At 39.4% G+C, this 16170-nt stretch overlaps 1 protein-coding gene across 1 annotated transcript; it reads right to left on the minus strand.

Moving 5' to 3' along the window:
• Positions 1-2739: 2739 nt before the first annotated feature.
• Positions 2740-9587, minus strand: csrp1b (cysteine and glycine-rich protein 1b). The gene is made up of 6 exons (XM_017721191.2): positions 9429-9587; positions 8165-8286; positions 7146-7314; positions 4209-4338; positions 3371-3464; positions 2740-3128 (listed from the first exon to the last, which is right to left on the minus strand). Exons 2-6 carry the CDS (start codon positions 8271-8273, stop codon positions 3052-3054), a joined length of 579 nt encoding a protein of 192 aa, XP_017576680.1. The 5' UTR covers positions 8274-8286; positions 9429-9587; the 3' UTR covers positions 2740-3051.
• Positions 9588-16170: the final 6583 nt, after the last annotated feature.

Consider the following 16170-nt stretch of genomic DNA (forward strand, 5'->3'; position numbering starts at 1 on the left):
TATATATATATATATATATATATATATATATATATATATATATATATATATATATATATATATATATATATATAAAATGAATCTATACATTTTGTTTATTCAAATATTAACACTTTTCTCAGTAAATAAACATATACTACACAAATAAATTTTGAAAATGCGTTTCGGGTGCATAAGACTTTCACACAGTACTGTATATTAATGTGATATAGCTAAAACCAATTATACACATCAGGCAGCTAGAGGCTTGATTTTGGCTGTACTTCTGTCTAAGCTTTGATTTACATTTGACCATGTGCTTCAGTGCAAAACAAAAAAGATCCTGGCCATTTAAAAGGATGAATCTGATTTGTTGATGAACTATTCCTTTGACAACCTCACCTGTGAGTGGACCACACTCAGTGCTGCCGTCTGGAATTTTGGCATTAGACCATCAGTCTTCATTCGCATGCAGTGTGCTTTGACTTAACTAGATGTTTAGGCCATTTAAAACAAATCTAGCCTATTTGAATGTGTGATATACACATTTATTTACAGACATTCCTCATTGCTGAGTGCTCTGGACTGCAGGCTTCCAGACCTCGAAATGTCACCTTTTATATATGGACCTAGGATTAACATCCAGGGCCCAATGGCTGTGGCAGGCTTACTGAGCCAGCCAGTTAACTCTCTCTGTTCAGCTTGGTGTCATCAACATGGCAGTGCTTTGTTGTCTCACTATTTCCAAACTGTAAATTTTGTTTATTTTTAGCTTGAACCCTGTCATGAGTCAACCAGGTCAGATTATTTCAGTGCTGTACTGCTAATTAATTGCCATTTATAAGGAACATATGCTGACCATTTGCTGTATTTTATTTGGACTGTAAAGGACCATCAGCACTTACTTTTACTTTCCTGTAGATGCGTGATGGTAATGATTCATTTGCTGTAATTTAACTTTATGTTCACATACTGGATGTCCAGAAGAAGAGTTTGATGTGGCGCCCTCTGGTGGCATCAGTTAAAAAAAAAAACTTTTTTACTTAGTCCAGCTTTCTGTTTTTAATTTTTAGCTAAATTTGACTTTAATAAATGAATTAAATTTGACCTTTTTTACATCATTACTGATCAATATTATAATATTAAATATATCATATTATTTAAAAGACAGAATTCTTGCTTTTTCTGTAAACTTCCATCAAAATGTAATGACCACCTCTATGATTTGTGAGTACGTCACTGTGTAGAAGCAGAATGGGAAAAATAATATTAACCTGTCATCAAGAGGAAACACTCAGCAAGGTCAGAGTCCCTCTATGATACCCCGTTTCGCATTTTCATGTGGCATGGAAAACTTATTATGAATTCAGATTCACGTTGACTTTAATGGTCTCTCCAGGCGATTGGCAGTTTTCCGTAATTCTGATCAGGGCTGCATGTCGTACCATTTGGTAGTCATCATTGAGATTAAGATTGCAATATGCGTTAGTGCCTCTAACCAGTTACAAAGTGACTTCTTGTGTGATGTGAATGTCATGACCAGTCACAACTCCAGATGTGATTTGGGGATTTGATGAATTATCAAGATATTCATGTAATCCAGGAAAATGATTGCGATAAAGCAGGCCAATCTTTTACCATGTCCAGGGTCGGGAGGGTTACTTTTAAAAGACGTATTCTGGTGCAGATCACGGATTTCCTGTTAAAGAGTCCTCCAGAGGATTACTATATGCAGCATATGACGTCTGATTACTCTGCTACTTAATACTTTATAGCTAGTCAAACTGCGGAATAGTATACAGCAACAAAAGGGAGTAAAATACCTTACTTGCAGATAAATTTGCTGCTACTTAATCTGAAAAGCCTCTGTAAACGCCATTTGGCAATATGCAGATCTTTGTTCTGCCAGTAAAAATAAAATGCTTGCTAAAAATTTCTATTGATTGTCTGAATAAGAAAAAAATGTCTACTACTGGTGCTGGGAAGGGAGATTCTTGGGACCCCTTTCCTTCCCCAAATGGACTTAAAATCTACACAATTCATGCTATGTATTTGTCAAACAAAACAGTGAATTTCTATGAAAGGTAGTGAGTTTACATACATCCAGTTTTACTGTAATCCTGCTGCCAATCACCCTCTTTTCATAATGGGTCTGTAACCTGCTTACTGTCTTTCTTCTGGAACTGTAACGGAATACAATTACCTTTTTTGTGTACTAACTATAACACCATCGCATGTACCCCTTTACTACACAGTCCTGACCATGTCAAGTTTTTAAATCACCAATGCATTGTTTATCTTGTGAGGTATATCACGAATGCGGTATGTTGCAGTATAATTGCAAAACTGGTATTCTGTCGATATCATACATCCAATAATTCCCTCACCAGCTGTGGGCCTCTGTCTCCATGTCAACATGACCATCACCAGGGCAGTGACAGCCTCACGCAGATAAACACCCATTGTTCTTTACAACACTCGCCGCTTTTTGATGTCTTGATGATGTCAGAGATAAACAAACGGGTCATCTCTTTGGACGGACTACAAGTGCAGTGTTTCTCTTGCTTCTAGCCGTGAAGGATACCGCTGTCTAAAAAGACTGAAAAGGATCGGTCTTTAGGAGAGTGATGTTTATTCTGATTTATGACCCCCCCTCCCTTATGACAGTGTAATGTGCACCGTTATCCTTTCAGGTAAATGGTCTGTGAAATGTGCCATTCACTTACATTGTTTCAAGTCCAAATCATGACTTACTCTTGCTTAGGTGGAAAGCCATGCTTTATTCTTTTCACTGTAATAAATTAGCTCTTTTTGCAGCAAAAACAAACCCATCATTAATTCCAAAAGAAAATTAAAATCCCAGCGTGATGTAAAACAATATGAGAACAATCTTGAAGCTAATTAAGTGTCGCCATGCTGCTTCTGGGATTTGGTCCATGTAAAATGCTGGCTTAATAGACATTTAAAGATTCAGAAGCACTTCTGCGTGCAGAAATGTGTGCATTTAAGGCTTTTGGGCTCTTTAATAAGTGTGGAAGAACAGAGTTTTGGGGTCTTCTTGCGTCCACTGCTTTACTGAGCATGGGCTAGAGCTCCTGCTCCCTGACCAAATCCGAAACCCTTTGGCCCAAAGTTCTTAGCATAGCACCCTGTGGATTCAAAGCAAAATGAGCACAAGGTTATTTAAATAAATGAAACTCTCCTAATGGCCTGCTAAATCTTGGATTATTCAGTTCAGCAGTGTTATAAGTGGATGTAATATTATTACTGCTTTAACACAATGTTCATCTGTTAAATTAGCATAAATTATGAATACCTCAAAGTCTCTTACACCAACTGAGCTCTAAATGTGTATGGATTAGTGTGTGCGTGAATTAAGTGGACTCCTGACCTTTGCAGTAGATTTCTCCGTCTTTATCAGCTAAAGTGGTGGACTCCAGGCTCTTCCCACACTTGGCACACCTGAAGCAGCTCTTATGCCATGACTAGAAAGACACATACAAAGTAAAAAGCCTTCAAGGTTCACCCTTTTTCTTGTCTACTGAACGGTTGACCATAATCCACTCAGGGCCTTCTCTTTATCTTGCTTTTGAAATCTTGACCATAGGCAACGCTGAAATTTAAAGGGAAATTCCACCAATTTTTCCGAATTTCAGCATAATTCAATCATTGAGATATAAATAACGTCTTTCAGATAGATTTGATATGATGTGGTTCATTGCAGAGAAACTTTCTGGCTATTTCATTACAGTGGTGATAAGAACCAAGGGTCCCCATGTCTACAGTGCAAGTTTGTGCTATTTTATTTATCATCCAAAACAACCAGTGAACCAACATGTGTCTTGTGAGTTTTTATGTGTTTTATGGGGGGGGGGGTAATTTTGCCTTACTGCTTGTAGCATTTCATGCACAAAGTTTATGTGAGGGCGCTTTCAGAGGCATTAAACTCTTCAGACGTCTGGTACTTATCATCACCACCACTATGAACAATTCTGCCTTGGCAAGATTCTCTAGAACAGGACACTTCACACCAAACCACTCTGAGTGACTTTGTTTACATCCCAGCCATTTGTATATGCAGACATTTTGAAAAACAATTGGAATTCTCCTTTAAAATGTGTGGAAAAATTGGTAAATGTTGAATGCTGGAGGTTGTCCCAGCATTAAAGGTGATGTAAGGGAATAAGTGCACAAATAAATGTGGGGATGTGGGGAAAGAATTCACTTACGCTATTGGCTCCCACCACTTTTTCTGCTGCATACACAGCTTTGCCACAGCGAGGGCACACATCTGAACTGCCAAACTTCTGCGCAAACTTGGAGGTATTGGGGTTGTTGGTGGGACGATGTGCTGCTTGCCTGTGTACAAAACACAATGTTTGATGTGTGAATATGACAATAATAAGACCGACATACTGGATTAGTTGGAACTGGCATAGTTAAAGATATATTCCTCATTCTTATCTGTGCCTTTTCCTTCCATCCATCCATCCCTTCAGACGTACATCTAAAAGAAATGGTCTGGCAAATATAAGTTACACAGTATTGTCATGTACCCTAAATTTAGTCTATGACTCAAGACATGTTTGGTGTTCATATTTTGCTTCTTTAGTTTTTAGCTCTGGATCTGTGAAGCTAATATAGCTAATAAGCAATGGAAGCATGCCCCACTGCAGGGTTGGCACTACACCTCCAAAAGTGCTGGGTTAAAATGTATTGAAATAAATTTGTGCTACAACCCCAATTCCAATGAAGTTGGGACGTTGTGTAAAACACAAATAAAAACAGATATGATGATATGAGTGTCATGATTTGGGTATAAAGGGAGCATCCCTGAAAGGCTCAGTCATTCACAAGCAAGGATGGGGCGAGGTTCATCACTTTGTGAACAACTGCGTGAGAAAATAGTCCAACAGTTTAAGAACAACGTTCTCAACATGCAATTGCAAGGAATTTAGGGATTTCATCATCTACAGTCCATAATATCATCAAAAGATTCAGAGAATCTGGAGAAATCCCTCAAAGTGTAAGTGTCCTGTGGTCTGACGAGTCCACATTTCAGATTGTTTTTGGAAATCATGGACATCGTGTCCTCCGGGCCAAAGAGGAAAAGGACTGTCTGGATTGTTATCAGCACAAAGTTCAAAAGCCAGCATATCTGATGGTATGGGGGTGTGTTAGTGCCCATGGCATGGATAACTTGCACATCTGTGAAGACACCATTAATGCTGAAAGGTACATACAGGTTTTGGAGCAACATCTGCTGCCATCCAAGCAACGTCTTTTTCAGGGACGTCCTGCTTATTTCAGCAAGACAATGCCAAGCCACATTCTGCACGTGTTACAACAGCGTGGCTTTGTAGTAAAAGAGTGTGGGTACTAGACTGGCCTGCCTGCAGTCCAGACCCGTCTCCCATTGAAAATGTGTGGTGCATTATGAAGCGCGAAACACGACAATGGAGACCTCAGATTGTTGAGCAACTGAACATCAAGCAAGAATGGGAAAGAATTCCACCTACAAAGCTTCAACAATTAGTGTCCTCAGTTCCCAAACGCTTATTGAGTGTTGTTAAAAGGAAAGGTGATGCAACACAGTGGTAAACATGCCCCTGTCCCAACTTCTTTGGAACATGTTGCAGGCATCAAATTCAAAATGAGTGAATATTTGCAAAAAACAATAAAGTTTATCTGTTTGAACATTAAATATCTTGTCTTTGTAGTGTATTCAATTAAATATAGGTTGAAAAAGATTTGCAAATCATCGTATTCTGTTTTACTTATGTTTTACACAACGTCCCAACTTCATTGGAATTGGGGTTATAAAAGAACCAAAGCTGACTGACTGGAAAATAAAACAACACAACAAAAGATAATGTGTCCCAATAAATCTTTTCATAAACAGTGTCACTGTGCATGTTTTGGACCTGAGGGTTCAGTAGGTTCTGCTACATTACTTACAATGTAAGTTCTTACATTATAAAGGACAAGGAGACAGTTCATTGGTTGAAAAGTGAATGCAAAAGCTTGCAATACTCAACTTGGCATCTTTTTACAGGTGAAATCCCACCCCTCAGTAATAAGAGCCAATCACCTAGTTGGTAACGCAGAACACTCTGGGATTACTGTAATCATAAACCTCACTGTAAAAAACACTTTGTGTTATTTGAGCCAAATGCTACAACGTCTGTGATTTTTTTTTTTTTTTTTTTTTTTTTTTTTACCAGTGATTTTAAATGTTTTTGAAATGCTAACATGGCTTTCTGTTTAGAGTTTATAGCTTTCTTCCAACCAAGGAGATGGGAGCTAGACTTATTTTGGGGAAATGTGCCACCCCCTACCTGATTTTGTTCTGATGCTGAGTTTGGTTGTTTATTTATAGGCATATCCTGATATAGGCATTCAGTGAAAAAGTGGTAGGCATGTTATTTACTGTCAGGAGCAGGGAGGCAGAGGAGTGGAAAGCAGGGGGCATGGGCGGAGGATGGTGGAAGGATTAGGATTAGATATAGAAATGTACTGTTGCACTTACATTGGTAAAATACAATGTTTTATTTTGTCTTTACAAAATGAAACTAAAACATTTGAGCAAAAAAAATATTGGTGAGTCATTGCCCCAGTACTTTGAAAAGTGGTATACAGGTAGCCATGCCCCACTGATTAGTCATCATGCTTAAGAGCATGTCTAATGCATCGAGTTGTTGAATCATTTCAATGTCAAATCCACTGAATGATTGAGACACATATATATACTACACAGCAGTAGGTTTTGCCTGTGTATTTGTCCATTTTTTGTAGATGACTACATGTCCTAAACCCAAATTGGTGTCTGTTTAACAATTTGACACAATTTTAAGGCTAGGTTTCAGTTAGCCTCATATTCCAATGGTAAGCTAACTACTGAGTATGCCTTCCTTTACTCAGCTACATTAGCAGTGCAGCTCCTGTGCAAAACCAAAGGAGCAAAGAATGGGCACCAAACAAGTCTTGGCTGATCAGCTATATTTGGGATAAAGGAAAATATGTGCACATTAGATTTTTTTTTTTTTTTTGCTGTAAGTTTAAGACAATCCTGATTCTTTTCCTTTTCCATTCGCCTGTCCCTTCAGGCATCTATTGAAAACCAGCCCTAATGTAGTTTCCAGGCAGTGTGAAGAGCCTTTACTTACTCCACTGGTTTAATTCCAAGTGCTTCACCAGTGTCCATGCTCAAGGTCCCTGCCCCACCTCCAAAACCGTAGCCTTTTGGACCATATTTCTTGCCATAGCAGGACTTGCAGTAGATCTCGTCCACGTGTACTGCCACTGTAGTGCTGTCCAAGTTCTTTTTGCACACCACTGTGAGGAAGCGAAGAGGAAACATTCCACTGCTGAGTTACAGCCCGCTAAGCCTTTTAAGGTATTTATCTGCTGTTTGAAAAAGCAACTTGAAAAGGGGGGGATGCTTTTGAGATGGTGTAGATTTACAGAGACTGCTGTTTAGATTAGGCATGAACTTGCTATAATAACCTATAAATCTCTTGTAGATTTTTTTTTTTCCCAGAATCATGTCCTTTGTACTGTGTTACTACTTGTGTTACCATCTACTATCCCATTTTTGGCCTTTTCCTAATCTTGTTCTTTTTTTTTTCTTTCTTTCTTTTTTTTTTTTAAAGAGTCCTGAATATTTCCACGTTGCCTAATATGTGGTCTCAGTTCACTGCCATACTTATCACTTGTTCAAACCTTTAAGAATGTACATGACAAAAGTCATTTTGGTTCAGTACTATGACTCTACTGTGTGCAACAGCACACTTCTGTCTGTCACATCGGTACTACTTGTTTATATAGACACACACCCATGCTCTCATCTCTTGGCCTCAGAGTTAGACTGAAGCACATGCTGGAGTCCCATATAAGGCAGACCCAGCCACAATGACGCTCATTGACTGACCTCCTAATATGGGCATGCTTGTTAAAGTAGAAGAGATTTAGATGCTTTCCTCACAGACATGTGGCCTGAAAGAAGGCAAGGCATGCCATCTCTCACTTAGGACGTCTCAGAGGGTTTCATTTCATGCTGCTACTGCTGCTACCGACAGAGTTTCAGAAATAGATCAGAAAATAATAAACAAACAGGCAGCAATGCCTATTAAAGAACACTAATGCCTAGTTATGGAGGCAGAAAGGCTGGTTGGGGGTGACTTACTGCAGAGAAAACAGGACTTGTGGAAATATTTCCCCTCACACTGCACTTCCTCTGCAAAGTACACAGTCTTCTGGCAGCAGCCACACCTGTTTCCCCCTCCAAGTGGCATCCTGAACACAACACTATTCACGAGCACAGCACAGACACGCATGTTGTTTAGGATGTTAAAGGAATGGTCCAGCATTTTTTTAAATCTCTGTCGGACATATCTGTGGTATACAGCCAACTATCAAGGATAATAATTCTTTACTACATAATAATAGTGTGTATGTGTGTGTGTGTGTGTGTGTGTGTGTGTGTGTGTGTGTGTGTGTATATCAGAAAACACATTAACTTAAAATAAATAGAGTCCAATGGGCACCTCAGCACATGGCTTGGCTTCTATTGTAGGTTTGTTTTGACTCAACAGGTTTTCTTTTCTCATCTGGTTCCTCTCACAACCCAGTTAAACACATTTGTGCATTGAACCTCTTAAATTCCAGGCTTGTTTTCAGTAACTGTTATAAGTTACTCTGTAACCTACATTAAACTAGTATGTTAGATGATATTTATATGTTGTAGTTGTGAGAGTGAAAAATTTAGATGAGGGCAGAAAATAGACCCTCATATTCCTGTTTTCCATGGTTTACCTACTTTGTTTTTAAATGCTTGCTGGAACTGTCAGTCTCCATGCAGATTTCAGCACCTGCCCATTGGCTTCTATTACAAGTTTGTTTTTTCATTCGACAGGTTTTCTGTTCTTTTTTAAATACGAGACAACTAAATGTTCATTGTAATTGGCCATTTGCTACAGATACAGCAGACGGAGATTAGCTTGGAAAATGCTGGAGAGTTCCTTTGGATTTTGAGCTTTGCTGATACCGTAGACGGAAGAAACACTTGTCCCAGGAGAACAGATACTATCCCGCTATAATTACACAGTGATCGTTCTGATTCATTTACAGTACAATAAATGGGAAAGGACCTTATACACAGCAAGTTAAGCTTTCATTTTGGGTGTAGGGACTTTCTTTCTGGCAAGGCCAACATTATGCAACTTCCATGAATTCAGTTTCAGCTGGAACAACATGTTAATTTAGCAAAACAGTCACAGCCGTTTAGTTCTTCTTTCACGTTTCACAAAATTAGGACTAACATCTCTGGCTGAAATCTCTCTGTAGCCTGTTGCCTCTTTACTTGCCTTTACATTACAGTGCGTTACTGGACCTGGTGAACACTAGCCGACATCTGAGGGCGTAGTACGTGAAGCATCAGTATCACTTACCTGCAGTTATTGTGTTAGCACTCTAGATGGATGCAGCTCAGGGATGGTTGCGACCAGTTCAGAGGAGTTCCCACTAATACCAAGCTAAAGCAGATGAGAGAAAGAGAGAGTGGGTGGGATGTTGGAAACAGAGCACAGAGAAAGGACGAAAGAAAGAGAGGGAGGGAGGGAGAGAGGGAGAGAGCAGGGCAACTCCCTGGAATGACGCAGATTTCTGTCATTCCTGACTTTCATCTGGTTCGTCTCACAGCCCAGTTAAACACAAATATGCTGTTGTTTTGTCACTGCTAAACCCTTAAATTGCAGGCTTATTATTTAGTAACTGCTATAAATCACTTTATACCTTAAGTGAAACTGGAATGTAAGTTGAAATGAATGCGGTGTAGTTTTGAGAAGTGTGAGCTGTGTGTACAGCCTTGTATTTCACTGTATTCCGTTGTTTTTTATTTACTTTGTTCAGAAATTCTGACACTGCTCAGAAACTATTAGATTTTAAAGGGCAATTCTCAGAGTTGAGGAAAACTACTGCATGATCATGTAATTAAGATGTAAACAGGTTTGTAAAATGCACCATTCTAGAGTCTCTGAATCTAAATTGTTCACAGTGGAGGTTATAGGAACCAGACGTCCACAAGACTCTAGATCCTTCAACGTTACTACATGAATTAGTTATGGATATGCTGCCTGTTGCAATGTTCTCAAACATTGTTTTACGATAGTTTTAAAAAAGTTTTAGCCTAAAGCAGAGAGGTACATATTGAGCATTGGGAGAAAAAATAGCCCCCCCAAAAATACTTTGTTTATTTGACATCACATATAAATGCTCAGACATGTGCAAGTTCACTGGTCATTTTGGATCGTAAATAAAATGGCCACATAAATAAAATGTCTGTGATCCAGGTTCCTCTCACCACCACTGCTAAGAACCTTATTTCTCTACGGTGAATCATTTCACATCAAACTACTTTTAAACTGTGTTTACGCCTCAATGATTAAATTATGCAGCAACTTTGCATTTAAGGCCGTGACTTGAGGCTACCATTTAATGTTTTAAGAATTGAGTATCTATGCAAAAGATGCCTCTTCTACTTAGTGAATTCAGCTCTTTTAAGGTGTAGGCACTGTTGGTAAAGGACGTCAACTGAATACACTCAGCTCCTATAATCTGTGAATAGCACTGTGAATAGAATGGGATGCTCTGGAGTAGCTGGACATGAGCCTAAGGTCACCATGCCCAATGCCAAGCGCACACTAGAGCAATCAAATACTCATAGCAATGTCCCAACATCTAGAGGAAAGCTTTCCTAGAAGAACAGAGGCTGTTACTGCAGGGGGATAAACTTGCTAAGAACGCTGATTTCAGAAGAATTTTATCCATTTTTGACGTTTTTGAGTTTTTGACTTAATATGAAAATGCATGTTACCCTTTATATTTTGTGTAGATTTCATAATGAATGGACTAAAAGAAATGACGCAGAATGACCTGAAAAAAGTCTAGTTCCATTGACTTACATTAAAAGTAAAGTAGGATTTTTCCTTTTTACTTTTTTCCTTCTCCTGTAAAGTTAACGTTTTGGACATACAGTGTTTTCTTCTGACAACAGTGAGAAGAAACACTGGATTAGCAGGTGTCTACAAATTTTTGGACATATAGTTAGGCCTGTCACGGTTATTACAGATGATCGCAATTATGTAACATGATGGCAGTTGTTAAATTTTAGTCATATTATGCTGCAACAAACAAAATGTGAATTGGGTGCGTTGGGCTGAGTCACATTAATGTAAATACAGTAAAACAGTAAATGCATTCATTAAGACATCATGGAGCTTATGAAAGCAAAAAAGTTCTACCTTCTAACTTGATACTCTAACATATTTAGAGGGCTGTGCTGAAAAATGTTTTAGACATTTGTGTGAGTGTGCATGCTTTATAGATTCAACAGTACAAACAGTGCTGGCTATTAAGTAAGCATGGCTAGCAAGCAATGTGGCTAATCAGACGGTTCAGCCACTGTAGGCTTGTATTTTAATAGTTGCAGACAGTGAACTATTAAAAGGCAAATTGTTAATCATGATTATTTATTTGAGAGTCAATTATTAGCTAAATTTTCATGAATGTGACAGCCATACAGTTTGACCAGAGGACATCCTGCCCTGTTAGTGCTGATATCATAGACAGAAGCAGACGTTTGGCTGTTTTTTCCATACAAGGTGTTTGTTATGATAAACCAAGCCAGTGTGAGTCCATCTCACTTGCCCAGTTACTCACTCTCTCCACAGAATAGATACTCTATCTGCTCCACTCACATGAGGACAAGCTTTTTTGTGCCTGATACAATACAGAGACACCGATTTTGGGGTATTTTGCTATTGTGTTGTACAGTTAAAGCCTGGAATTTTGGAAGCAACACTAACTTTTTAAAAACAATCATGAAAACTGTTACTTTTTAAAGCGATAGTTATGAGATAAAATGAAAGAATGTACACTACATGGCCAAAAGTATGTGGACATGCCTTTCAATGAGGCTGAATAATATTGGAAGCATTTTGGTATTAGTGGATAGTTGTTTTAAAGGACCCATATCTTAGATTTTACTTTACCTGATTTTTTTTCCACTTTTGTTTTTGAGGTTTTATTTTGTGGAGACTATTTTCTTCAAAGGGAAAAGGAAGGTTGCAAAGTGGTCATGTAAATATGAATAATGACAATTGAATTATTTTGTTGGGTCCATGGATTCAAGCTGTTGGTGTCAAATTCTGACCCTACCCTCTCTCAGCCTTAGTGAAAATCAAGATTCAGCAGACTAGGCTACACATTTCTAGACTTCAACTGTCCAGCTTTGGTGAGCCTGTGCCCACTGTAGTCTCAGTTGAATTTAACATGATCTTCTGCTGTTGTAGCCCATCCACTTCAAATTTTGACACGTTATGTCTTCTGGGATGCTTTTCTGCTCAACACAATTGTGCAGAGTGCTTATCTGAGTTATCATAGCCTTCCTGTCAGCTCAAAGCAGTGTGGCCATTCTCTGTTAACCTCTCTCATCAACAAGGCATTTCCGTCTGCAGAACTACCGCTCATTGGATGTTTTTTCTTTATTAGACCATTCTTCAAACTCTGGACGTTGTTGTGCATAAAAATCCCCACAGATCAGCAGTTGTAGAAACACTCAAACCACCCTGTATGGCACCAACAATCACCATGGCACCATGGTCAAAATTACTTTATGTAAACATTGTTAAATGTACCATTCACTTCCCAGTTCAGCCCCACCCACTCACACTGAAGTTCTTAGGAGTGCTTCAGCCCCAGCTGCTTATTGAATTAAAGAAGCCCATCAGAACAGAGATCATTTGCATATCGGTCTAAAAGGCACAGTAACAAAAACAGTCTGTTTAATTCTAAAAATAAAGAGCAACTGGAAAATGGTCATGTTAGATATGAATAATGACTATTGTTGGTACATAAAACTTCAGACATTAGTGAACACAAGGAAAATGTTGGTGGGTAACACCTCTGCTTTCTACGCTGTAGACTAGGGTTCAATCCCCGCCTGGGTAAGCACCCTACCCTGTACCAATAAGAGTCCTTGGGCAAGACTCCTAACACTACCTTTGCCTACCTGTGTAAAAAATGATCAAATTGTAAGTTGCTCTGGATAAGAGTCTCTACCGAATGCCATACATGTAAAAGAAAATACCAAAGAACAAGAGAAATGTAGGATTCAAACCCTTAATCTGGGTTTGAGAAGCTGACTCAATCTGTTTGGCTGTTGGCAGGTTGATTTATACTGTAATCATATTTTTAGAACTTTTGAAAATCATGGCATCCATACTTTTGTCCTGTAATCTAATTTGGTTGTGCTGTTGTTCCTGAGGAGAGTTTGAAAGTTTTTCTGGAGGTGTTACTGTGCTCAGTTGGTCTCCAGACAGCCTGAACCTCTTCATTAGTATTCATGTAAATGTTAGAAGTGAGCTGCAATGATGTGCTTTTAGACCTCTGTTCTGTATTTCATAAATAAATCAACTCACTGGGATCTTAGCCTGAGAGAATAAACTTGCTCTGTATTTGAAGTTCTGTGACCAACGCACACTACAGAGAAGAAATCTGTCAGAATTAATTATACATGAGAACATTTAGTCCACAAAATAGGAGTGAATTATGTACTGGTGACAAACTGCCCCTCCCCCCAAAAAATTGGAAATATTTTTCACTTGAGGGGTTTTCAGATGAGGGGTGATTTAAGTTGACTGAACATGCACACGTATGAGAAAAGCCCTGGAATCACTTGCCTTAATACTTGCGTTAATTAAATTAATAGAATTAAAAGTCTGTTTGTAGAAATGATATATTTAGGGATAGTTACACACATATATATTATTCTTAGTATTATTGAAAATATTTATTTCCATGACAGTGTGATATATTTGCATTATATGGACAAAAGTTTTGGGAAACTGGGCTTTTATGACATCCCCTTCTTAACCCATAGGCATTCATACGGAATTGGTCCCCCCTTTGCTGCTTTAACAGCTTCCACTCTTTGCAAAGCTTTCTACAAGATGTTGGAGTGTGTCTGTGGAAATTTTGCCCATTCACTTAGAAGAGCATTCGTGAAGTCAGACACTAATGTTGGATGAGAGGGCCTGGCTCACACTCTCTGCTCTAGTTCATCCCAAAGGTGTTTGACTGGGTTTAGGTCAGGGCTCTGCGTAGGCCACACCAAACTCACCCAGCCAGGCCTTTATGGAGCTTGCTTTGAGCACTCAGTCATGCTGGAACAGAAAAGGTTCTTCCCCAAACTTCCTACAAAGTTGGAACCATACAGTTGTCCAAAATGTCTTGGTCTGTAGAAACATTAACATTTCCCTTCACTGGAACTTATGGGCATAGACCAACCCCTGAACAACACCCCACAGCATCATCCCTCCTCCACCAAACTTTACACTTGGTACAATGCAGTCAGGCAGGTAATGTTGTCCATGCATTCATATATTTTTCCCCTGCTCCAGAGTCCAGTGGTGGTGTACATTACATCAGAATATCTAAGTTTAAGCTACTGCCTAAGCAGTATTAAACCTATTAAACCATAGACTGTGTACAGTATACATTCTATTAAACCCACTGCAAGAAATTGAATCTGACTGTTCTCAGAGACACATAGATCTGCTGTGAAAATGCTAATCAGTTCAACCAAAACTACTAAAAGTCAAGGTTTATGGATGAGAATATTATGAAATGATTGGAATATTGCATTTCTTTCATGGTGGTGGGTTTGTTTTAGTGTGCTATCAGCCAGAGGAATTTCTATAAAAGGAACAGCCTAACAAAGTAAATATTCACAGTCTTGAGTTTGCCATGGCTTTCATTTTTGACAAGAGCAAGTAGGGAAAAATCAACGATGTAAGCATTATGTTGGGATAGAACTTCCTTCGTTCATCATTAGCTCTCTGTTAGCTTGTTTATTATTATGCAATTGATATTGATATAACTGACAAAAATGTGTTGGATGTTTCATCTGGTCAGAGGAAAGAAGACAAGGAAAGTTGGTGGTGGAATGAGGAAGTCCAGGAGAGTATTCAGAAGAAGAAGGCAGCTAAGAAAAGAGGGGGGGGGTAGTGGATCAGGAAGTGCAGAGAATTAGTAAGGTGGAAGTGAGGGCAGCTTTAAAAAGGATGAAGAATGGAAAGGCAGTTGGTTCAGATGACATACCTGTGGAGGTATGGAGATGTTTAGGAGAGAAGGCAGTGGACTTTTTAACCAGGTTGTTTAACAAAATCCTGGAGAGTGAGAGGATGCCTGATGAGTGGAGAAGCAGTGTACTGGTCCCCATTTTTAAGAACAAGGGTGATGTGCAGAGCTGCAGTAAATACAGAGGTATAAAGTTGATGAGCCACACCATGAAGGTATGGGAAAGAGTTGTTGAAGCAAGGCTAAGGCGAGAGGTTCAGATCAGTGAGCAGCAGTTTGGTTTCATGCCCAGAAAGAGCACCACAGATGCATTTTTTGCATTGAGAGTGTTGGTAGAGAAGTACAGAGAAGGTCAGAAGGAGCTACATTGTGTCTTTGTGGATCTAGAGAAGGCATATGATAGGGTGCCAAGACAGGAACTGTGGTACTGTATGAGGAAGTCAGGTGTAGCTGAAAAATATGTTAGGGTGGTGCAGGACATGTATGAGGATAGTGAGACAGTGGTGAGGTGTGCAGGTGTGACAAATGGTTTCAAGGTGAAGGTAGGGTTACATCAGGGATCAGCTTTGAGCCCCTTCTTGTTTGCAATGGTGATGGAAAGGTTGACAGCTGCCTGACCTCATGAGGCTCCATGGACCATGATGTTTGCAGATGACATTGTAATCTGTGGTGAGAGTAGAGAGCAGGTGGAAGAGAATCTGGAGAGGTGGAGGTTTGCACTGGAGAGGAGAGAAATGAAGGTCAGTAGAGACCAGACAGAATACATGTGTGTGAATGAGAGGGAGGCAGGTGGAAAGGTGAAGATGCAAGGAGTAGAGGTCGTAAAGGTGGATGACTTCAAATATCTTGGGTCAACCATCCAGAGCAATGGACAGTGTAGAAAAGAGGTGAAGAAGAGGGTGCAGGCAGGATGGAGTGGGTGGAGACGGGTGTCAGGGCTGATGTGTGACAGAAGGATAGCAGCAAGAGTGAAAGGGAAGGTTTACAAGACAGTAGTGCCTCCTGCTATGATGTATGGTTTGGAGACTGTGGCTCTGTCTAAAAGACAGGAGG

The sequence above is a fragment of the Pygocentrus nattereri genome, chromosome 26 (genome assembly GCF_015220715.1).
Source record: "Pygocentrus nattereri isolate fPygNat1 chromosome 26, fPygNat1.pri, whole genome shotgun sequence".
Lineage (NCBI taxonomy): Eukaryota > Metazoa > Chordata > Actinopteri > Characiformes > Serrasalmidae > Pygocentrus > Pygocentrus nattereri.